Source organism: Lethenteron reissneri, chromosome 1 (genome assembly GCF_015708825.2).
Source record: "Lethenteron reissneri isolate LAM-NWPU_2019-01 chromosome 1, ASM1570882v1, whole genome shotgun sequence".
Lineage (NCBI taxonomy): Eukaryota > Metazoa > Chordata > Hyperoartia > Petromyzontiformes > Petromyzontidae > Lethenteron > Lethenteron reissneri.
In genome coordinates, this window is record NC_083779.1 from 4,793,376 (window position 1) to 4,818,824 (window position 25,449).

A 25,449-nucleotide genomic window follows, 5' to 3' on the forward strand; every position below is an offset into this window, starting at 1 on the left:
GCTCGGCCGCTCGGCTTATCCGCTCTGGGAAATCTACGCGGCATCGTCGCCGCGTCGTCACGTTTTCCCTCCGCCGTGCTCCGGCTCGCCCCCCCCCCCGCCCCGCCCCCCTCCCCCCCCCGCCCCCCTCCCCCACCGCCAGCCGCGGCCGCATCACCGCCGCGGCTCGCGGTGATAAGGCGAGCGGGGAAAGTAGGGCCCTGAGGCCTGGGGCCCCCGCGCGTATGGAAATCGGGAATTTAAGGCGAATTTAGTTGAAGCGTCGCCACCGATGCCATTCGCGCTCAAGTAGGGCGACGTAAGAAGACTCGGACACCGTCGGAGCGTCGCGTTTGAAGGTAATTGCGGTGTAAAATGACCGCGCTGTAGCTGTAACAGAGGCTTACGATGATACGGTATTCATAAAGAGCCTGGCGGCAAGTAACGCATAATTCCTCGAATATAAAGCGAACTTTAATAAAGAAAAGTATGTTTCGTTTGCCTTTAACCTCCTCACGTGTCGTGGTTTCTTTTACGTAACGCCGAGTCGTCTCGATGTCGATTGATTTGTGAATTCGTTGTTTGAGGCCTTCGCCGGAGTAGGTTGGGCGGCCCTGCCGGGTCGGATCGCTTCTTGCGCGGGTAGGAAAACTATCCGAGCAGCGGGGTCTGAGCGATACCCCGAGGGGCCTGCTGTTAATGCTCTTGTTTATTTGTGAACATTTTACAAGATTAACAGGTTTTAAAACTACAACAAGTATATTGTACATGAACAACAATACAGGTAAACGGATAGTTGTCATCACAAGCACTGTTTCGTGAACGTCCTTCCCCAAACAGACATTGACCAAACACTTTAATCTAATACATAAGCGCACTATTAGAAGGTAAATGCTTAAACGGATAAACAGGATACGTTAATGGGTAATAAACATTGCGTTTGTGGATTATGTTTGTATTTGCTCAGACCGTTGTCAATCCACAGCTTGGGTTAGGGCACTCACCATGCCGGTCGCGGGGTGGGTTTGGTGGTTTGTCAACGTTTCTTTTTCTCGCCTGTTTGTCGTTTGTAATATATTGTTGTGTTCCCCTTTATGTATCAAACATGCTTGGTATTCCCTACATCATCACTTCGCCAGCTCGCGCGCTGACCAGCGCGATGAAGTATGGCCAAATGATCCTTCGGTGGATTGACACGACTTTGTTTCGTGCGGTGTTTACGGGCCATTGAGCGGCTGACAACAACAACAAAAACTTTTCAAAAAGCAAATCATTGTCCAGGTTGTACATCCCGAAATACTGTACCTGTCGTCGTGTTTTTTTATCTCCCCCCCTTGTGTTCTCGCCATATTTATAAAGGTCGCGTTTGCATGTACAGTAATGTCTGGTGTTTATAACTGGTGTTAATTCGCCTATTGCGTGGGAAAATCGCCTGCCGTGTTTTTGTACCGTCGATTATTTCCGAGCCCTCTTTTTGAAGATTGTTGCCCCCCCCCCATACCATGCCTCATGGTGGGGTGGCTGATAAACCCGATTTAGACGAGTAATCCGACTAATCGGTGGAGTAATCTTTTGCTTAAATGGTTGGATTGGCCAACTGTCAAAAAAAATGTGCAGTTAGAATCAGAAATGTTTATACTGGAGGAAATCATATGAGCTATCAAGCTCTTTTTTTTACAGATGTCCAGTCGTGGTGGGTCAGAACGTTACAACAACCAATACAAAAACACGATGGGAGTGCGTATTATAGGAAGGGTACACATTGACAATTGGTTGCAGCTTCTGTAGCCCCGTGTACTTACATTTATAAGTGCCATGATTTTTATTAGCCATCGGTGTCCTTTGAACCAGGTGATAGCCCCATTGAGTTGTATTTGTCCCATTGTTAGTTACACTTATCTTGAGCCAAACTTTGGAGCCTTTGTTATATTCATTTGTTTCTTGCAAATCATTCCCGTAGTTATAATCGTCACTGCCATCATCCTCATCACCTGCTGTGTATTCCACGACCGAAAAGCACAGCAGTGTGTCTGTAAACACGGAGGACTGATTAAAAATGAAACCGCATCATTATTGTTAAATAAAGATGTTGGCAAGAGCAGGTCACGGTAATTTAATTAAAAATAATTTGACAATTAAAAAAAACAACACGCCAATGTACCTCCAAAAAGATCTCTCAATTGCTGCTGTGCATTGCTTGCTCTGAAAGGGATCAGAAATGTAGATGATGACAAAGTCGGACAAACTGATAACTGCGCTTAAAAAGCATTTTTCAGGGGAATGCTGGTAATTAAACAGAGACAAAAAAAGAGTTGCACAGTAGTAGGCTTGAGCGTGAGAAATTTGTTGAGGGGGTGGGATAAAGTTGATAGCCAGTGGGCTGAGACCAGTGACGAAATAGCAGCCAAAGGATGGAAACGCCCAAGGGTCTGTGCGCGCACTCTGAGATGCGAACAGCAAGATCGGCTTGTGTGCAGGACTGACGTGGATTTGGCATCGCAAGACCACGAGGAATGGCGCTACGTCGGGGAGGCCTGCATTGAGCAGTGTTTAGAACCATGGCTGTTTACACTTGTCTACTCTTGAGTCACCAGAATTGAGCGAGTACAGTTATTGCCCAATGGACCGGACTTTACGTCAAGAAAGGCCCCATCGCGCGATTTTGCGAGAAGGCAAAAATAGCTGTGTGGAGAAGACCATCCCCTGCCACAGAGGTGTGGAATTTACACAATTGGCGAAGGGTGACTAATGTAAGGAGCAGACGAACTCGTCATAACAGTAAATGAAATAACAGATTGACGTTTCAGGCAGTGGGCCCTCCTTCAGAGCAGAGCGAAATGGCAGAGCATATCTCTGGCGTCTCTTATAGAGGTTATATTTGGAGATCGAACTTTGCACAATGTGGCCCTGAGAAAACTGAAACATTTACAAATGAACACGAAGAGCTTCGTTTTTTAAAACAACATTTATTGACATTTTTATAACCCATAGAAAACAAAGGGGTGGAGTGGCAGCGCAGTGAGTAACGCACTGCGATTCTCGGCCACGACTAAAATCAGTGGCGAGTGATATATGAACCCGTTCTGAACGCGCGCCCTCCCTTCAACCCCATACTCGCCAGTGACTTGAACTGTGGTAAATTTAAATAGGCACCCATGACTGACACCGCATGTAGATGCTTTCAGAAATGGATGAACACGGGGCTATGAATCATTTACATTAGTCAAGAATAAATAATGGAGTGACAGCCAAGGATTGGAATGCATGACAGCACGTCCACCGAGGAGATGGAGTATACAGGTGCTGGGTGGATTTTTACATCACGGTCATGAGAGGTGGGTGGTGTCTTCGGGAGGTCTTCATCCAGCTGTGGATTGACTGGTTCATGATGATGGCTGATTTTTCGAACACGTAAGAATGCATTTATCTCGAAGCTACAAAGACGCCCACATTGAGGGTGCGTTTGTTTTTATTTTAAGAACTTGTGGTGTGGGAGAGCGGAATTTTTTTGTTTGTTCCCAGTGGCTGACCTGCGAGTTGAGTCACCTTTTGCTGTAATGAATGCGTGGTTTCTATTAATAGTGAGGGGGACTGGTGGAAACACTTTTTGCTTGTCGTCAGGAGCGTGGGCCAGAGGTCGCAACCGGGTACCCGATACCCGTACCCGGCCGAGTACAGGTACCCGTTTGCGACCCTGGTGCGGCCGGGTACGGGTAAGGAATCAAAACCCGTTTGCGACCTCTGGCGTGGACTTACGGAGCCAGGCGAGGCGATATGGCCACAAGAACTCAAGATCAGTGTCCTTTCTTCCACCCTTCTGAATTTTCCAGTCACCTCAGGCAGGGTTAGGGGGAGGGTTAAACTCCGAGCCGGGTCCTTGGAGCAACTGCCACGAGCAGGTAGCAGATATACCTAAACGTGTTTTTTATTCTGTTTTCTCTTTTTATTTAATTGGAGTCATTTGTCCGGCCACTAACTTGGGTTCGAGGGATTCCGCCGCGGTGTAATGGTTGGCACTCTGGATGTCACCGGTTTGATTTCGGCACTCATTGAAGCGATCGGCACGTTTTTAAATCCCCACATAGATAGGAACGCCACAATCGTTTGATCGGCAGGTCAAGTGTGGTGGGGTCAAGTGTAGGTCCTCCCAACCCTTCCAAGACATTTGGCCCGTGTGGAAGAGCCACCACAGAGGTGCTCTATTATTCTAAACGGCAGAGGCCCTTCTGCCAGCAGTGAAATGACCAAGAAATTGCAGGGCTACACCTTTATCTCTTTACGTTGCTGTGATTCTCACATAGCGTTTATAATAACGTCTTGATTCTGGCTGTCTTTTTTTTATGAGATGAAATCCAAAATCGAAAGGATCAATCTATGCATTTTTAATTTGTTTGTGAGGATATTGAGATCTTGAAACGCATAAATATTTATCAATCGTATTGATTTTTTTCAAATCACTAATTATATAGAATGAAAGGGTGAAGAGGAAACCTGGCAAGGGTGATGGACACCCGCACTGTTTTTCATGGCGTCTTGATGTAGTTGCACATAGACGCCAAATATTTAGAAATTGTATCGTGATGCAACCCACTGGTGCCATCGCTGTGTGTCACTCCTGGTTTCCATTTGAACAAGGTAATAATTGACCACAGAACACAAAAAAGCACGTGCAGAATTCCAATTGAACGTGGTCAATATTTTGGCCTCAAAGCCATGGCCCTGTCGCAGCATTTAGCGGATGTCTTGTTTGGGACGCTCGTGATGATAACGCTGTACAGCACGAAGTAACGTTTTTTTCACTTAAGACTGCAATTTACGCCATAGCCAAACTCAAGGTTATTTGAATACAAGTTGTAAATGAATGCGCAGATGAAGGTATCGCTTTACCCGATGTTTAGCTGACGTCAGATTAAGTAGAAACTTTCCCCTTTTTTTAAGTTTTACACTTTTAAATCTCAGCTCCCACTCCGGTGTCATTTGTTGTGGCTGGGGTCGTGTTTTACTTATCGCGAGTTGGTGAATACGGAATTGGCTTTGGGCCACGATGTCCGTCTGTACATTTTTCTTGTAACTGCGTGCAAAACTTCAAATAATTCAAACTGATCCACGACGCGCACTGGTGAACGAAAGCCTCGCGTGGCTCAGCTCGGCCTTAAACGTTGCGCCTGGGGCAGGTAGTACGGCATTGGTAGAGGTGTGGGTGAATGGAGACCTAGCGAGTCGCTGCTTCCCAAATCATTTATTCAGTCTTTGGCACTTGATATTTGTGCCGTTCCGTTAGCGTGAGGCCATCGGCGGAGGTGCGATGTTTCCCTGACGATTGTAGTCTGCACTAATTTCACAGTGGGGGGTGGGGGGGGAGAAATTTTTCTTTCTGATTTTACCCAATCAGATCATTTGAGTTTTTCCACTGAAGTGGTATGCTGCATATGTTTGGTACGTACACATCCACATTAATTAGCCAGTGCGGCTGCGAACTTCTGCCAGTCGCACCTTCTAAAGGCGCTCACTAACGACAGCCATCCCAACAGCCCTTCCAGGCCGCAGGAGATCACCGATTAAATAATCGCATTCTGGTGGAATTGCTTCGTTGATGACGTACAAAATATTCCTCTCAGTGATGCATAACTCGTGTATTTGTTTCTGGTGATGTTTTTGGTTGTTTTAAGTGAACCTTCAATCGGAGTCAATTTCGGATACCTGTTGAGCAGGTGTGTGTGTGTGTGCTTGCATGCGATGTGTATTTACGCTGAATGGCAACTGATGCACACACACCTTCCCCAGGTGCGTCATTACCAACCTCCTGAAAGTAGTGCAGCTAAAGTTAAATGCCACCAAAAAACTCCCTGTTCCTAACACGGGACATTCCAGTGTGTAAATGATGTGTGTGTGTGTGTATGGTGATCTGTGGGAAGCGGTTAGCGCCCCGCGCTACTAACCCGGTGACCCCAAGTTTTATTCCCCGCTCACTGCCAACACCAGTGACGATTTTCTGAACCAGTCCTGGGTCTCCCCTAGGTCGACTCGGCTACAAATCAGTAGCTGGTGTGTGGTGTATAATAAACATCAGCACCAGGAAGGCAAAGACACCCGGGCTCTCTGCTAGCCACTCACCCCCTCGTGTGCTGTGCCGGTCCTTAACAGGTTCTTGCTAGTAGCACTTGCCCCTATAGTCTGTTAAGGCTATACGAGGAATCTTTATCATTTGTGGTCTGTGGAGCCCGTAGTATTTGTGCACTCCTATGAACCTGGTGACTGACCCACGTGCGAATCCATTTGCTGTGCTGGCCTTCATAGGTGCCTGCAAAGACCTACGTTGGTTTTCACGCTTAACTGCCGGCAACGTCAAGACCTAAGCTGATTTCTTGTAGAGGCTTTAAAGAAATATTACAGCGCCCTTTTAAACCCAACGTCGGAGGTGAATCCTCGGTACCCAAGCTGCGTTTAGCAATGACAATGAGATGACGTGGGTCGTTATTGCTCGAGCGATGGGAAGTGGGGTGGTTGGTTTAGTCCAGGGGTCGGCAACATGCGGCTCCGGAGCCGCATGCGGCTCTTTACGGGCTGCTTCTTGACGATATGTACATATGTACAGTATGTACTCAGATGCATTGCGGCTCTTGAAATACTGAATTTTGTACCGAATTGGAAAGAAATGGCTCTTCTTGTTATTTTGGTTGCCGACCCCTGGTTTAGTCCAACTATTATTGGAGGAGCCAAGTGCGCGATGACCTCTTGTAGAAAGTGAGGCACACGGGGGAGTGCTGCAACTCATTTGCACGTTGGCCTGGAAAACTGTGGCAGAAATAAAATTCACCCCCCTCCCTCCCGCTTCCTCTGGTAATGAAAAACTTATTTACGTCATGAAATATAATGCTGTTTTTTTATTTTATCTTTTGGATATTTCCCCAGTTTTTATCCCGGTTGTGCTCTTGATGTCATGTCACGAGACTAATCAATTCGGAACTCTCTTGGTGCAGTGCCACCTTTGTTAGAGAACATTTTGAGTAGCGTGGTTAGCTTTGTACGGCGAAAAAAAAATGTTCAACAAAGTGGCTGTCACGGAACTACTTCTAAAATTCCTTCAAGTGACCATTGTTACGCACTAGGGGGCAGCACTTTCATACAGGTATTGAGACATGTTAATTTTATGAAACTCAAACGCATATTTTTAATTCTCAAAGCTGGAGTTTAGCCAAATTCGGTGTTTTGTGTGCGTGTGCTACACCTTGCGCAATTCGAGTGACATTTGTGAAACTCTAATAAAAAAAAATCTAGTGCAGGCTGGAAATAAGTAAGGGTAATGATGCAGCCTGCACATGCTTTCCAGTCTTGTGTGACTTCTTCATCATTGTCGCCCTTAGGCATTGCCAGTCTGTGCCTCTACAGTGATCGGGGCGGGCTTGTCCACACGAAGCCGCCGAGACATAAAAGCGGCGGTAAGTAATAACGTCCATACTCTACCACAATTGATACGCCGATGCTTAATGCGATTTAATTGACATTGACGTGACAATGGATAATTCCGTTCTGTGATAGTATGCATGCATGTTGAACTTTATTTATACCGTTACATAGCCAACCGTGCTACGTACGGTGCGCGGGGGACAGGGCAACAATCTAAGCACGTAAAAAAACTGTTCTAACTAATTGAGTTTTTAAAATCTGAACTTGGGCGGCGCTTTTCTCGGCAGGCAGCAGGGCGGCGAGGCGAGCGATGGCGCAAGAAGCGAACCGCTCGCAGGGCCCCATGCTGTGCACCATGGGCTGCGGTTTCTACGGGAACCCACGCACCAACGGCATGTGCTCCGTGTGCTACAAGGAGCACCTGCAGAGGCAGAACGCTGGCGGCAGACTCAGTCCCACAGGTAAAGTGCAGTGGTCGCGTCGACAAAATTCGCTCGGCAGGCTTGAGAGCGACGCGACGAATCGCTTCTTGCGTTCACGGGACGGGAGACGGACTGCGCAGCATTTTTATTTTTATCCGAACTCTCACTCGCATGGGTTGTTAGAGAATTATGAAGTCTTTTTTTGTAAATGTTCACCGCTGAAGATTCGCACACCGCCACACATTCTATAATTACACCACTGTAGATTCACACCCCCTGTGTATTTTATATTCGCACCACTGTAAATTCACATGACTGAATAGTCGCACGACGATGATGATGATTAGTTGGATGGCTTCTGTCACGCCATACCGCGATAACGACATCCTTTAAGGACGCTGTGCAATGCTACAGAAGAGATGTGGCACACAAGTGCATCCTTAGTGATCTCTAGAAAGCCTCGCGTTGGTACGAGTCTAACGCCATCGAGTAGACCGCTCCATGCCGCGGGGACCAGTCGCGCAGAATGCACAATAGGAGACGCAACTCTTCGATTTAAAGCTTTCGTGACTGCAGGGATTCATCTTCTTGGTTCTTTCGGTAAAGTCACGGAGAAGGGAAATAATAAAATAATAAAGATATAACATAATAAAATAATTCTCACGACGTTTCGGCCACAACGCAAGCAGCCGTCCTCAGGTGAAGACCAGGTCTGTCGGGGAGTAAGCGTTGTGGCCGAAACGTCGTGAGAATTATTTTATGTTTTATTTTTATTACTTTATTATTTCCCTTCTACATGACTTTACCGAAAGAACCAAGAAGAGACGCAACTCGTTTATTTCTTTCGCGAATTTTTTGGCTCCCCGGTCGGTTTTCCCCGCAGCGTCTGACTCTGCTTTTATCGCAGCGCGTCTCGTCCCCTCGTGTTTATGTTGGGTCAGGGGTCGACGACCTGCGTGCGGCTATTTTTATGGACCTCTTTGTGACGTTGTTTATGCTCGTTGTTGCGCTTCTTGGCATGTTGAGTTTCATACTCTTAGTTTTTTAGGTAAAGTCACGTAGGTAAAAAATGAAATTGAAATTAATAAATATAAAATAAAAATAAAAATCACGACGTTTTCGGAGGCAACACAAATCTCCGTGATGACGGAGACTTGTGTTGCCTCCGAAACGTCGTGATTTTTATTAATTTTAATTTCATTTTTTACCGACGTTACTTTACCGAAATAACTAGGAATACAAATCCTTGCAGTCACAAAAACTTTAAATCTAGAATGAATATTGAGTTTTTTTAAATCGAATTATTTTGGTTGTCGGCCCCTTTGCTAGGTGTACAATTGTATACTTTCAACACTGTAGATCGCACCACCCTACATTCCATAATCGCACCACTGTCCTGCCGAGTCTATAGATTACATTTCTATTGAATCGTACCTCCCTAGGTTTTGCAAATTTGCACCACTGTGCAGGAACGTGTCGATTCCCAAACCAAATCGTGACTACGGATCGTAATGACTTTAAGGCAGGCCTGAATCATTACATTCTGTTGGCTAGGTGTGTAGCAATGCTTTAATGATCAAGTTCATGATACATGCATCAAAGCGCATTTGTTAAAGTTTGTATATTCTTATTTATTAGAAGTGTATACAGGTGATTTGTTAATGTTAAACCTAATGAAGAGAACAATACGGTACAAACGAGACTAGCATTCTCTTCCAAATTATCGAATCGCATCCCTGAAATGCTGTAAGTTTAACACATTCCTGCGGAGGGAGCTGGTAGGAACGTTGGGTTGCTCGGTCAATGGCCAGGGTCAACGGCGGCGTGGTGTATTCCGCAAATATGCACGACTGTGAAGGCGGGCACAAGCCGGCGTGAGTAGGTTAAACGTTGAGTTTTATAAGGGCACCACGGGGTGACCAGCCCCTCTCCACCCAGCCCCAGCCCTCTCATTTTTGGATGCACAACGGACAGACGGACACAATAATCCCCTGTGGGCTGGTGTAACCAGGAGGTTCCTACCAGTATAAAGTCTCTTGAGTTCTTGTCACTGTTCTACTGTTTGCATTCTGTCACTTTACATCCGCTTTTGCGTTCAGTCAATGGGGCTCCATCTCTTTTGTTCCATTACTTACAATCCCTAACTTTGCATTCCCATCGCTTTTTTTCTGTCCAATGTGGACTCGCACCCCCTTGAAGCCACAAGTCCTGGGAACAGCGGTGCCGTCGCGGTCGCTCAAGCAGCGGCCGACAGCCTCGCATCGTCGACGGCAACCGTTGCCGTGGCAGCTGCGGTTTCGTCGCCTTCATCGGTCACTCCAGCGACGAGTGGCAGTGCCTCTCCGTTGCCAGCCCCATCACCATCGCCATCTTCAACGTCATTGTCATCTGCTGCTGCTGCTGCCGCCGCCACTGCCGCCTCTTCAGCGGTGTTGACTGGCACCGCCATGGCAACGGCAAACATGATGGTGACGGCGGCGCGGGGGGAAGGTAGCCCTGCCACGACACCGACGCCACAACAGGAGCCCTCGCAGGCGGAGGCTCCCTCACCCGGGGTCTTTGGTTCTCCCAGCAGGTGGGCATGAGCAGTTGGCGCTGCCAAGTAGGTTGGGCGACGAGGGGCAAAGTGGGTAGAGGGGTGGGGACGTTGAGTGGTGTGGGTAGGGGAGGGGTGAATGGGATGGGCACTGCGTAAATAGTTGAGGGGATGATTGAGAGAGATTGCGCAAGTAATAGTGAGATGGTGATTTGGTGGGTGAGTCGGTGATTGAGTGGTCGAGCGCTGGTGGGCGAGGTGAGTAGATTGATGTTTTAGAAAAAATTGAATAGGTTCTACCCTTTCCAGCAATACAGCAGGTGTTAAGATGTTTAAACATTGAATAGAAACCTTTTGCAAGGAATCGTGTCCGTCGTTAACCACACACATACTTATGGTGAACATGCAAACAAATAGGCTCTGATAATAAGTGGCATTGTATTTGAAACTGATCCGCCCTCTTTAGGGCCTAGTCTCACCAGTGTCGGACCAGAGAACGCCAAAAGGCGAACGGTACAAAGTCAATGCACTTTTAGAGCATTTATAGCTTGGTGAGCAAAATGGGACCTTTTTTACACCAGTACTAGATTATGGTAATAGTGCGAGTTAGTAAAGTGGTGAGGTAGATGAATTAGTAGGTGAGTGGGTGGGTAGAATTAATAGGTGAATATTTGTATATGTGATTTGTTGAGATGGTGAGGGGATGATTAGGTAGTTGAAATGGGTGATTGAGTAGGTGATGGTGAGAGGGTGTATGGGTGGGTCGGTAATTAAGTTTGTGGGTGACTCAACGAAAAGTGTGTGAGGTGGGTGAGTGATCGACTCGTTGAGTTAAGTGAGTGGGTGACTTGGTGAGCAGGCAGGTCGGCGAGTTGTTGATGCGGGGGTGGGCAAGTGACTGAATGGGTGAGTGAGTGACGTTGCGTGGATGCCCTCTGCTGCGTTTGCAGCCCCATCACAAGCCAGCCCTCACCCGTCAGTTCCCGCATGACGGCCATGACCCTGGTGGCTGACGGCGAGGACGTGGTCACCACCGACCAACCTGTGGCCGCCGCCACCTCCGCCGACCTCAGCGGTATTCTCGCTCGGCCGCACGCGCGCTCGCACGATCACACGGTCTCCACGACAGCTTGGCTGCCGCCTTGGAAGGTTTTCCACGGCAGAAGTTTAACCTTTTGTAATCTGGAAATATAAATATAAATATTTACGAGGGTAGATCGAGTTTAGATATCCGGCCGAGGGCATCGTCGAAAGTGGAATTAACCTTTGTCGTCCCGCTGGGAAAGTGAATATCAGGAGCGACGATTCACGGTGTCTTCCGTTGTTGTATGTTTCTATCTTGAACTTCTTTTGCGCACCGTACGTTCGCCAACCGTGCTAATCGGAGGTGGAATCGGCACGGCTGCGTGACACGTTCCCAGTTGCAGCGCGGATTGTGTTTTTTAGTAATCGTCACCACTCGTGTATCGATACGATCCGCGTCGTTCGTGGAAAGTCCTCGATGCAGTTTGTGATTTCCCACCGCCGCCGCAATGGCCATTGGAGAAAAACAGGTGGTGACGAAACCGAGCGTTCACGAGAGGCCGCGGCGGCGGTCAATGGCGGTTTGTAGACGTCTCTCACTCTCGTGGTGGTGCACACCTCGCCGCACACCCACAGCGTGCACCCTCGCGGATCTGGACGGCGCCGAGGGTTCGCCAGACGGCGCCGACAAGCCCCGGCAGCAGAAGAAGAACCGCTGCCACACCTGCAGGAAGAAAGTCGGCCTCACCGGTATGTGGCCGCCCTCCCTGCACGAGGGCCCCCCCCCCGTGTTTGTTGTCTTTGGCATTGTTTGTGTTTATTGTTTTTGTAAGTGCGTGTCGTCCTTCGTGTCTTTGTGTGCGTGTCTGCCTGTATGTCGCCGGGTTTGACATACACAGGTGGTAACGCTAACCACTACGCCACCACTACGCCTTCCAACCTGTGTTTCATTTACTGCCACGGCCAATATTGGTGACGAATATCTGGATTGGTCCTGAGCCTCGCCTATATCGATACGGCTTGAAATTAATTCTTTGCACGGTGCTGGCGACACCCCCTCCACCCCCTTGTACGCCATGCCGGCCTTAATAAGTGCTCGTAAATAGCACTTGCCCCAACAGTCTACACAGGGGATCTGACTGTTTGGCAGACTTGAGTTCGATTCCTGATGAAGGGTAACACAGGTAGAATGTGTAATCTGAAACCTGTTGTTGGTCGCTACTAGGTTGAGGCTTACTAAATGAGTGCTCACTGCACTACCACCACCAACCTAGTGCTCTGTGCCATTCTTAAAAAGTAAGTGCTTGCTCACAACACTTGTCTGTGTTCGTGTGTATTTAATGCACGGTTGAATTGTAAAGTTCAGACCCTCCAGATTAATAGTCAAATCATGCACAAATTTTATATCATACTAATTGCGTCAAAGATAATGAGAGGAATTGGATTTTTTTAGTTCAGTTTTTTATTTTCGTGAATGAGTTTATTCCACTGTGAACACGGCTCAAACTTCATGCATGGCGGCGGTGGTGGTGGTGGTTATGGTTCTCTAGCCAGTGCCATTGGTGGCAGGAATGGTGGTGGTAGTGATGGTGGTGGTCATGGTGAGTGGCGATTGTGGTTTCTGTATCACCGGTTGGGCATTACGGTTCTTATTTACACTTTTGCATCCGTGCACATTCCCGCACCTGCCCTCTTGCTCACTCTCTTGCGCCCACATCACTTGCTCGCCCACCTTACCTGTTCACCCACCTACCTGCCCTCTCGCTCGCTCGCTTGCCCGTCCACCCGCCCGCTTGCCCCGCGCTCTCTCACTCGCTCGCTCGCCCACTTGCTTACTTGCTCACCCGCCCGCCCAGCAGGATTTGAGTGTCGCTGCGGGAACCTGTTCTGCGGCCTGCACCGCTACTCGGACAAACACGAGTGTTCGTACGACTACAAGTCTGAGGCGGCCGAGAAAATCCGCAAGGAGAACCCCATCGTAGTGAGCGAGAAGATCCAGAAGATTTGAAACGGTGGCGGCGTTGCCACCGGGTGGAGGAGGCGGGGGAGGGGGGGACGCACGCCAGGGGAACAATCGCACGTGCACCCGGGGGCCAGGAGAACGAGTCGCGACCTCCTTCCTTCCGAGCCGCCTCCACCGATCACTCGTTATGGGGTGGTGGGAGGGAGTTGGTGTGGGTGGGGGGGAGGAAGGAGGGGTGGTGGAAGATGAGGGCCATTTCAGCCTGTCCTTCACCTCCTTGCGCTGGGGACACGTTTTGGTTTATTTTAAATTTTTGGTTTTTTTTTTTGACCGGCATGCATTACAAGGTGCCCAGGCATGCTCGCATTGGAATCCTTTGAAGATAATAAAGCGTCGAGGATGTTTGGCTTGTTCCCAACTATTACTTTCTACCCCCCCTCAACTTTTATTCTTTGTTTTTTTTCTTTTCCTGTTGGTTTATTTTGAATCAAGTACCATCAGTTTTAAACAAATTTAAGTGAAACAGTGGGTTTGTTTCTGTTTTACGTCGCCGGAACACGCTTGTGTACGCGCCCGGCCGCCCACACCGTGACGGGAAGGGGCCTGGAGATTTGCCGACTGCGCGACTCCTTGCCGGGCCGTTTGCCCATGCGCAGCGTCGACCGAAAACTTGACTATTAAAAGGGGAAGAAGTGGGGGCCGCCTTGCGAACTGCAGGGGGTGGGGAGGAGCCCAGGAACGGAGAGGCGCCATCATCGCGTGGAGCACTATCACCGGCCAGCTTTCACGCCAGCGTCCATCGATTTGTGCAACTCCCGCAGTTCGAAACATCGCGTGGCTGGTGGCAAGGGAACGTTTTTAGCTCTGACGGCAAGCAGGGGGCTTGTGTGTGGCGCGCGTGAGGTCTGTCCGTCGGTTGCGGTGCTGTGAGAAATAAAGGACTTGCTCGCACATCTTACTTAACACGTTGCGGAATAATGCCCTGTCCCCCCCCCCCCTCCCCGCTGGAAGATGGAATGGTGATACATTTGTCGGAGTTTTCCCTTGCGCTGGGTTGAGCAGAGGGCAAAAGGGCTTGTGTTTGGCCAAGCAGCGGGGTTCTAGCATTAGGCAGTTTCACCAGCAGTCGCGATAATTAGCTCGTTAATACAAAAATAACTATGATAATCGAGTGAGCGAGATTGGGCTCTATCCCATGCCCAACTCTCGCGGTTGTTCCTGCATGCGACAGACTTGTACATTTTTAGGCAGACGGCGGTAACGGTAGCAGTGAAGAGTACAAAGTTAATTACGGCAAGTTACAAACGAATAAGATAAACTATATCATGAATATTGGTTATAATGGCTTCAAGATTAGCAAATCTGTTGGACTCTGCTCCACGAGACGATCCGGTTGTGTGAGAGTCGACGGCGATCCTCTCTTTAGGTTTGGACGTCGGCACAACAGCCTCACGGTGTCTCCTTCCAAACCGGAGTGAGGCTCGCATGGATTTTGTGTTTTTCTCCCCCCCCCCCCCTTCCAACACCCTTTTAATTGGTTGAGTGGTTTTCGTTTGTTTTTAAATTTGCTTGAAATGGAAATTCAGTGTACGTTATATATGTTATTAGTATAATACCCGCTGTGCTCTCGTCTATCTAAAAATCTGTCGTTTTCGAGTTTCTCCGCTAAAAAGGGGGGGGGGGGGCCCAGAACGTGTCTGAAATGGGTCCGTGGCCCACCATCTTTTCCCCGGGGGGGGGGGGGGGGTGGTAGAGAAGGGGCAGTCAAACCCGCGAGGCCGATTCGGCCACCCGGAGCATCCCTTGCCGCACCATGGCGCCCACCTATGCGCTGTACCGGGGGTAGGTTTTGTTTGTGCTCGCAAACAGAACCCCTAACCCAGTTGGTACGCAAGGCTCTGCGGGACTGGCTCGTGTGTGTCCCAGGTGCTAGTTGAAGTGGCCCCTCAGGATAGAGTCCTCCTGTTTGTTGACTCTAATGCCCGAGTGGGTCATGACGCAGACACCTGCGTTGGAGGGGATCGGAAGGCATGGGCCAGATCGGCTCAAAATAACGGAAGGAGGCTTGCTCGACTTCTGTGCAGCCCATGGGCTTGTAATTACGAACACGCTGTTCCGCCATTTGCGCATCCACACCACATAGATGCAGGCCGGGTCCAAGCAAGAACATCTACTGGACTATATAATTACCGACCAGTGGATGCGGGCCCATGTCCTTGACACCAGGACCTACCGTGGAGCTGATATGCCCACTGACCATCGATTTGTCATCTGTAAGATGTGCCTACCATTCTTCTATTCTGGTGGTGGGTGTCTAATGAGGACCCAGTTCAAACCCACGTAGCCTGGTCTCAGCTAGCTGAGGACAGTTGCACGCAGACATTTCAACATCGCTTGCAGCTGGGGTTCGCATTGTGCTACCCTGAGGCCGAGGGGAAATGGGTGAGGTGTAGGACTGCAGCTCATGCAGCTGCAATGGCTGCATTGGGTATGTGGTCCAGACCTCCCCAAAGACCCTGTCTGAAGGAGAAGTTCTGGCTGGTTGAGAGAAAATAACAGACCCACTCCCATGTACAAAATCCAACCTTGGAGAATGAGCCTTTGCTCTGGATCTGAGAGCCGTGTGGTGCTGCGAGGATGAGTGGTGGGGCGGGTTGCTGAGGAGATGGAATCTGCCTCGAAAGCCGGCAATCACAAATTGCTATTCCACCAAGTCACTTGCAGTCCCTCGCCTATCACCGTCCTTGAGAGAAAGAACGGAAAGCCGACCTCCAACCCCCAGGAACAGGTCTGCAGGTTTGCAGAGCATTTGAGTGAGATCTTTAGGAGTGGAATTCCCTCAATCCAGACACCCTTGTGGGGGAAGGTGGAGACGACCCTGCTAGTGCGGCGGTGCCTCGTTGGCAGAAGTAGCCACCCCTTGTGAATGGTTGGTTTGGGTGCCATTTGTGGAGGAAGTGAGGGGCGATCCAAAGTCTGAGACCAGGAAAAGTGCCGGGCAGAGATGATCTCCCAAGCGAAATGCTGAGGGAGGGTGACATGTGTGCAGACTGCCCTACATGATATCACAACTCTGGACCACGGGATGGGCCCAGACAGTCACTCAGGAGGAGTTTGATGTACTGCTGCTGCTGAACCTGGTGTGTGCCACCAAGAAGTGGGTGGGGTCTTGGCATCGGCGCCACCAACACTAAGCACCTGCCTGGGTATTTTGTGCCACCAAACACTCAATTCCCTCAGTTCCCCATTCGTGATGGAGCAGTTGTGGAGAGAGTGAAGTTTCCCGTACCTGGACAGTGCTTATGACCAGCTCCGGGTTTGACAGCAGAGGTCTCACTCCGAATCCGTTGGGCAGCATCTTTTCATCGGCTGTGCAATATTCCGTAAAAGCTACCTGGTCTGTCGCTCTTCATGAAGCTTCGGGTCTTCTTGGCCACAGTCATGCTATCCTTTCTCTGTGCTTGTGAAACGTGGACCCCTCTAATGGAATGCCAGCTGTAAACATTCAGGCTGGCATGCCTACGATCCATCTTTTGTTTAATGTGAGGAGCTCACAAATCCTTGAAAATGTTGGACACATTCCCATCAGTGAGCTCCTCCGGCAGACAAGGCTGCGTTGTGTCCTGTAGCCCGCATGCCCAGCCACCACATGCCCAAGCAGCTTCTGTTTGCTGCATAGAGGGGACTAAACGGGCATGACATGGGCTGGAGAAGAGATGGATTGATGCTCTCAGGGAGGATGTGGAGCTGTGTGGACTTGCCGACGACTGGTACCAGTTGTCAAGATCGGCTTCTGGAGGAGGCTCGTGAATGACGCTTCTGGGCAGTTGGAGGCAGTCGCCCTCCAGCAACAACGGAGGGCGGAGGAGCGACGCGCCGGGTGGCTAAAATGCAGCAAGTTGCATCTACCGGTCATTTCAGTCGGCCAACCCATGACACCTGAGTCTGTCCCGAGACCACGTGTCAGCGAGCCTTGGACACTTCACGTGGCCTCAGTGCACCTGGCCTGGTACCAGGCGCAGTGATGACGCCTCCGTCACTTAGTGGCGAATTGCGGGTATTGGTGTCTGCATGTACCGTGTGCTAATAAGATTTATAAGAATAAGCCAAACGTCCCCCAAGTCCCGTTGCGCTCTGTTCACACTTGGGGCTGAAGTGTGCCACGTTTGATTTAACTGCGCGTGACCAGAGTTTTTTTTTTGTCCCCCTTGTCGACATTTGGGAATTTCTGCTGAATCCTAAGAACGTTTTACCCTAAATTTCGATTTAAAGCTTTGGTGACTGCAGGGATTCATCTTCTTGGTTCTTTCGGTAAAGTCACGTAGAATGGAAATAATAAAATAATAAAAATAAAACATAGTAAAATAATTCTCACGACGTTTCGGCCACAACGCAAGCAGCCGTCCTCAGGTGAAGAACAGGTCTGTCGATAAGACGGTCTGAATGACACGTCCTCGGCTTGGAGCGTCTATTTAAGCTGGGAGGGAGGACGTCTTCTCGACAGACCTGTTCTTCACCTGAGGACGGCTGCTTGCGTTGTGGCCGAAACGTCGTGAGAATTATTTTATTATGTTTTATTTTTATAATTTTATTACTTCCCTTCTACGTGACTTTACCGAAAGAACCAAGAAAACTGTTACCCTTTGTGAGCAAGTGACGCTATGCTGTGGAAGGAGGTGGGAGGCGACGGGAGACGAGGAACCGTGAATTATCGGCACGGGACCAGCTTCAGGGAGGGGCGCGAGATTGATGGGGAACGTAAATCTGTAAATCCACGACACTGAACATCCCCCCCCCCCCCCCGTCTGAGTTTACGCAGTGGTGCGCTCTTAATGTCTTGAAATAACATTAATCTTTTGTTGTGGGCGGACCTTACAATTTCCAAGCATGGTTTGCTTTACTCTCTCCACACTCGATCTGATCCTAGCCTCGGCTCCACCACCCCCCTTCGCTCGCACCACCACCACCACCACTGTCGCCCAACGCATGCTCCTTAATTAACGCTTGGACAATTAAGGAGTGAGGATTGTGGGGTGTGGGGCGATAGGAGATAATGTTGTGGCAAAGTGCGCCTGTAGCCTGGGGAACAGCATGGCTTGGCTTTGGCCAGGTCTGGTTGGATAATGCGCGCGCGTGTTTGTGTGTGTGTGTGTGATGTGTCGCATGAGCTTGAGAACATGACACTCGGCAGTTCTTGCCCAAGCTGCACGGGGCGTGCCTCCCATTCAGGTGCGATGGATTACATCGGACTGGGTGGGGGTACACCCCCCCCCCCCCCAATTCTCTGTGTTTCTCTTGAAAGTTATTTTGATTTTAAATGTTCTTCGTATCTCAGCGCTCAGGTGGACCCGTAGGTCTATTTTCAATCACTTAACCATGTCCAGCATGTGTGGTCTTCTGGAGGAGGAAGAGACAACACGCAAATATACGCGCGGAATCATGCAAGCCACAAGAGAGCATGTGTGTTGTTTGTGTGCGCACAGTGTGGGGAGCGGTGGCGCAGCTGTTAGCGCGCTGCGCTACAAACCCGGCGACCCAAGTTCGATCTCCGCTCACGGCCAACATCGGTGACGATTATATCTGAACCGGTCCTGGGCCTCCCCTAGGTCGACTCAGCCTGAAATGAGTACCTGGTGCGATGTGTCAACATCGCCACTGGGGAGACAAAGGCGGCCGGGCGTGGTGCTGGCCACCCACCCCCTCGTGTGCCGTTCTGGCTTTCATAGGTGCTCGCTAACAGCACTTGCCCCTACAGTCTGTTAAGGCTACACTGGGGGATCTTTGTCTTGTTTTGTGTGCGCACAGTAGCCTGATTGTAGCCACTGTCCTTGGGAGGATGAAAGCGTGGCCTTTTAAAGCTCCTGGCAGTAAAAACGGCTTTGCCAACCCACGTGTACCTGCATCACCCTGCATTTTGGAGTCCTCAGTGCAGCTTTGCCCTATTGCCCTGCGTTGACAACTCTGTACTTTCGCTCTCGACTGACAACAGTTTTAAACGAATGAAAATTGGCCATGCTGTCCTCGTTTTATGGCTAAAAGTTGCAAATTCGATCAAACTTAACCATTAGTTGAGCTCATCGGGGGATAATCTTTATAAAGTTTGATTTTTTTTTGAAGTTGCGTCTTGTCACAATAAACTATCCAAATCTCGTCCCTAGTTATGGACAGATGGGGGGGAACTAATCTCTTCGACAACTACAAACTTTTATCATTTTGTTTTCTTTTTGTTCATAGATTTGTATGAATAAAACAAATTATTTATGCTAGATAATCTGCTTTGTTGTTTTAGGCATCGTCTTGACAGTATATTGTACAAATTTTACGGTAATAAAGTGCTTTGAAAATTAGTTTTTCGCTTCGTATTGTTACTAAATAACGCGCCGCGTGTTGTGTCTGGTTTGAAACCAGCCAACAGACCCATGCTGTCATGTTTGGAAACCAACCAGAAGTGACATGACGAGCATTTTGTTTATTATCCTTCACCCCCCCCCTCCCCGTCTTCATTTCACATCGTTCACGCTTTCCAATTAGGGGTTTGTTTATCTGTTAAGGGTGATATGCAGGGAGAGGGAGGCGCTGGAGTTATGCAACTCTCCTTAAGATGATCCAGTGTGAGCAAAGGCTGATCCAGATGTGGCGATTCAATGTGTCCCGGTTGAGCCCCCCCCGGAAATGAGAGACAGATTTGACAAAATCAAGAGGCATGGATTGATTTCGCCTCTTTGTCAAATGCGACGATGTCAAATCGGTTGGTCAACCACGAATTTTCTACCCCCCACACACACAGGGGGTGATGGGGGTCAGCATTGTTAAACAAGGGGAATGCTTTTAACAATAGTTTATTTTTGGGCGAGATCTTGTAACAAGCATTACACTCATAATCAACGTTTTTGGGTTTAGATCGCATTATTTATAAATGTGTCATAACCCTCCACCACCCGACACGGCCAAGTACTCAAATTGAGTACTCAAATGAGTACTCAAATTGTAAATGTTGTGGTTTCACGCTTCAACACACCGGTGGGCTAAAGCAGTGAACTATTTGTCTTTTGTCAACGTGACACTTTTTTACTGATTGGCCGTGTCGGGTGGTGGAGGGTTACGACACATTTATAAATAACGCGATCTAAACTCAAAAACGTTGATTATGAATAATATTGGTCGCGAAAGCCTACGTGTTAAGCATTACACTACTGTCAGCCGTGGCGTAGAGGTTCGCACACTGGACCAACGCACCCCGTCCATCCGAGTTCGATTCCTCCCAGCCACGGCTAATTTCAGTGGGCAATTCATTAATCTGAACCGGCTTTTAGGCTCGTAATTTTTGTTTTAAATTGTTTCACCAACTCGCACTGACCAGCGTGGTGAAGTATGGTCAAACAACCCCCCCCCCCCCATGACCGACACGGGCGTGTGTGTGGGGAGGGGGAGCTTCCAGTGTCGAGTTGATTTGGTTTCACCAAGTGACAACTCGTGTACCTTTTACTCTCCCAACACAACCGGTGTGTGCTGAGCTCGTCACGAATTGGCACGTTTAGTTTACGCGACAAACCACCTTAACAATGTTGACTTAAAGCTTTCGTGACTGCAGGAATTCATATTCTTTAGGTCTTTTGCTAAAATTTCGATTTAAAGCTTTCGTGACTGCAGGGATTCATCTTCTTGGTTCTTTCGGTAAAGTCACGTAGAAGGGAAGTAATATAAAAAAAAAAAATAATATAATAAATTTATATAGTATAATTTTCTTATGTTTTATTTTTATTACTTTATTATTTCCCTTCTACGTGACTTTACCGAAAGAACCAAGAAGATCTTTCGCTAAAGTCACGTAGATAGGTGAAAAGAAAATAACTTGTTATTTTTGTTGTTTTCTTTGAATCTATCTACGTGACTTTACCAAAGAACACCTTAACAATTGTCTGTGTCGGGTGGTGGAGGCCGGTTTAACAACGCATTTAGAATGTAAGCGATCTCGCCCAAAATAAACCATTGAGTCTCATTTGCAAGAGTGACCTTTGCAGCATTAGTCCTCCCAGTATGTTTATCATTTAAACAAATGCCACCCCCCACCCCAAATCCTTATCGTCCTTAAACTACTCTCCGAACCTCGAAAATTCTTGTGTATGGCGTCTGTGTGTGTGCGATTGACCTATCCGCCTCGCAGACTGCAGGTGACTACGTTGGCTGGCTGTGTGTACCTTGTCTGAAATCTGTTTACTCGGTTGGGTTGTGTTTGTGGGTCGCTTCTGCTCCGGGGTTGGGGTTCTCTTCCATTTTTTTTGCTGCTGCAAAGAACAAACAAGTATAACCCGTAAAAACAAAGTTTTTCACTATAAATCCTTTATATGCGTGGCGGCTAGAGTCCTTTCGTCCTCTGGCTTGAGATGGCTGCCACCTATGGGTCAGATGATTGCATGCCACCATTAAGCAATTGGTAATTAAATATAATATTTTTGTCCTAAAAAGTGTAAAATTTTGGGGAAAAAATTTCACGAACATTAATTGTCACGCACAACGAGTCTGTGTGGAAAATGTCAGCTCGATTGGATCACGGGAAGTGGCTTAAAAAACGACCGAAAGATTTGCACGGTCGTAAGCGAGCAAGCAAGCACGCAAGTGAACTTAATATAAAGGATTTAATAAAGGATTTAAAAATAAAATAAAAACCCTCGCCGGTGTCTGCGGTGCCAGCAGCTCCACACATCGAACATTGAAACATTTGATTTTGCCCCAAATGTTGTTTTTATTCGTGCCTCGGTAAAACCAAAATGAAGCTAATTGCAGTCGGGGGCCGATAATTGCTATGCGCGCGTAACCTCAATTGAATAATACTTTGCGATGTAATATGCGGATAGGGCAGAGGGACCGTAATGTTCAACGATTACGTGTGATTACATAACACGATGCAGACTGTTAGACTGGGAGAGAAGTGCATGTGGTTTATTTACAATGTTTCAATCGCCCGCGTGTGTGTAGGGGAGCGGTGGTGTAGTGATTAGCGCTACGCTACGCTACGAACCCGGCGACCCAGGTTCGATTCCCGCTCTCGGCCATCACCGGTGACGATTATCTGAACCGGTCCTGGGGCCTTCCCCTAGGTCGACTCAGCCTCAAATGAGTACCCGGTGCGGTGTGTAGTAAACATCGCCACTGGGGAGACAAAGGCGGCCGGGCGTGGTGTTGGCCACCCACCCCCTCGTGTGCCGTGCCGGCCTTCATAGGTGCTCGCTAACAGCACTTGCCCCTGCAGTCTGTTAAGGCTACACGGGAGAATATGTCTCGTATCTCAACAGATTTAAAGACGTCGTTGTTTAATTACGTACAGCTCATCTTTTTGGTTCTTTCGGTAAAGTCACGTAGAAGGTAAATAATAAAATAATAAAAATAAAACAATAAAATAATTATCACGACGTTTCGGCCACAACGCAAGCAGCCGTCCTCAGGTGAAGAACCAAGAAGATGAATCCCTGCAGTCACGAAAGCTTTAAATCGAAATAGGTACAGCTCCTTTCTCGATCCACTGCTGGATGGAGGGCCTCCCCATGCCGTTTCGGTCGAGAGGGGGGGGGGTCGTCTGACCATACTTCACCACGCTGGTCATTTGCAGGTTTGGGTGCTCAGGAATCGCTCGCCGCTGATGTTTGCCATGGCTGGCTGTCGCACTTAGGCCGCCGCCCCGTTTGCTACTTTGGGGCCGTCCATAAATGACGTCACGCACCTGGGGGGGGGGGTCAGACATTTGTGACGATGTGTGACGAGGAGGGGGGGGGTGAGAAATGTGACGTCACATCAAAATGCGCAACTTTAAATAAATATAGACAACACGTTCTACCTAATTAAATAGACTTTTTAATAAATGTTTTCTCCTACAACATCAGAGTGCAGCGCCACATTAAATACATACTACAATTACTTCCCTTCTACGTGACTTTACCGAAAGAACCAAGAAGAAGAAAAATGACAATAGTTTAAAGCGATTTGAAGCATGTTTTATTTGGGGGGGGGGGGGCAGAGCTTTGTGACGTCATATTGAGGCGGGGGGGGGTCTGACTGTTTGTGACGCCGTGTGACGGGGGGGGGTCAAAAATCGTCCAAAATCGCTTGACGTCATTTATGGACGGGCCCTTAAGCGTAATGCGCTAACCACTGCGCCACCGCTCCACCGCCCGTGTTATAAAACCACGAGCTGTGTGGGTGAGAGGGTGAGCACTTGAAATGCATGTGAATACTTAACGCGTGCTAAAGAATGAATAGTCATTAATTAAGGCGGCGTTGCAGTGATAGGAGAGGGGCGGGCGATGCAGCCAAAGAGCCGAGAGACACACACACACAGTGACACACACAGACACACGCAGTGACACACACGCAGTGACATACACAGACACACGCAGTGACACACACAGTGACACACACGCAGTGACACACACAGACACACGCAGTGACACACACAGACACACAAAGTGATACACAGACACACGCAGTGACACACACACACACGCAGTGACACATACAGACACAGTCACACACACACGCAGTGATACATACAGACACACGCAGTGATACACACAGACACACGCAGTGACACACACAGACATGCAGTGGCACACACAGACACGCAGTGATACACGCAGTGACGCACAGACACAGTGACACACACACACAGTGACACACACAGACACACAGTGACACACACACACGCAGTGACGCACACACACGCAGTGACACACACACACACAGTGACATACACAGACACACGCAGTGACACACACAGTGACACACACGCAGTGACACACAGACACACAGTGACACACACAGACACGCAGTGACACACACACACACGCAGTGACACACGCAGTGACACACACACAGTGACACACACGCAGTGACACAGACACACAGTGACACACACAGACACACAGTGACACACACAGACACACGCAGTGACACACAGACACACAGTAACAAACACAGACATACAGTGACACACAGACACACAGTGACACACACACACGCAGTGACACACACAGTGACACACACAGACACAGTGACACACACAGACACGCAGTGACACACATATTGACACACACACGCAGTGACACACAGTGACACACACAGACACGCAGTGACACACACGCAGTGACACACGCAGGTGACACACATACAGTGACACACACACGCAGTGACACAGACACACAGTGACACACATAGACACACAGTGACACACACAGACACACGCAGTGACACACAGACACACAGACACACGCAGTGACACACACAGTGACACACACACGGAGTAACAGACACACACAGTGACACACACAGTGACAAACACACAAATACAACTATCCCCACGTATAGCCTTGAACAGCCTGTTGGGGCAAGTGCTTTTAGCAAGCACCTTACCCACAGACACGCGCATACGCAGCGACAGACACGCACACACATACCCACACAGACACACACACATACCCACACAGACACACACACACATACCCACACAGACACACACACACATACCCACACAGACACACACCCCACACAGACCACACCCACACAGACACACACACATACCCACACAGACACACACGCACACAGACACACACGCACACAGACACACACACATACGCACAGACACACATAAGCACAGACACACACACACATACGCATACACATACACACACAGACACATACACACACACATACACACACAGACACACATACGCACAGACACACAGACACACATACGCACAGACATACGCACACGCACACAGACACACGCACACACATACATACACACACAGACACACACAGACACACGCACACACACATACGCACAGACACACGCGCACACAGACACACATACGCACAGACACACACACATACGCACAGACACATACGCACACAGACACACGCACAAACACACACGCTCACACATACACACACACACACATAGATACACACAGACACACGCACACACATACACATACACACAGACACAGATATGCACAGATACATACGCATAGACACACACGCACACATACACACACACATACGCACAGACACACGCACACAGACACCGCACACACACACGCGCCCACACCCACACAGACACCACACGC

At 48.8% G+C, this 25,449-nt stretch overlaps 2 protein-coding genes across 5 annotated transcripts in view; one reads left to right on the forward strand and one right to left on the reverse strand.

The window, feature by feature from the left end:
- SNRPA1 (small nuclear ribonucleoprotein polypeptide A') overlaps positions 1 to 25,449 on the reverse strand; it is an 840,838-nt gene that overhangs the window by 783,174 nt on the left and 32,215 nt on the right. The gene's annotated exons all lie outside the window — the stretch shown is intronic.
- Positions 150 to 19,677, forward strand: LOC133353904 (AN1-type zinc finger protein 6-like). Of its 4 annotated transcripts, none has more exons than XM_061570442.1 (7): positions 150 to 338; positions 7,344 to 7,418; positions 7,674 to 7,847; positions 10,008 to 10,383; positions 11,295 to 11,419; positions 12,004 to 12,117; positions 13,224 to 19,677. In XM_061570442.1, the coding sequence occupies exons 3-7, from the start codon at positions 7,697 to 7,699 to the stop codon at positions 13,373 to 13,375; spliced, it is 918 nt and encodes a 305-aa protein (XP_061426426.1). In that variant the 5' UTR covers positions 150 to 338; positions 7,344 to 7,418; positions 7,674 to 7,696; the 3' UTR covers positions 13,376 to 19,677. The 4 variants fall into 4 exon arrangements, with proteins under 4 accessions (XP_061426426.1, XP_061426639.1, XP_061426505.1 ...); XM_061570655.1 differs by having other exon boundaries at positions 13,227 to 19,677; XM_061570521.1 differs by having other exon boundaries at positions 7,678 to 7,847.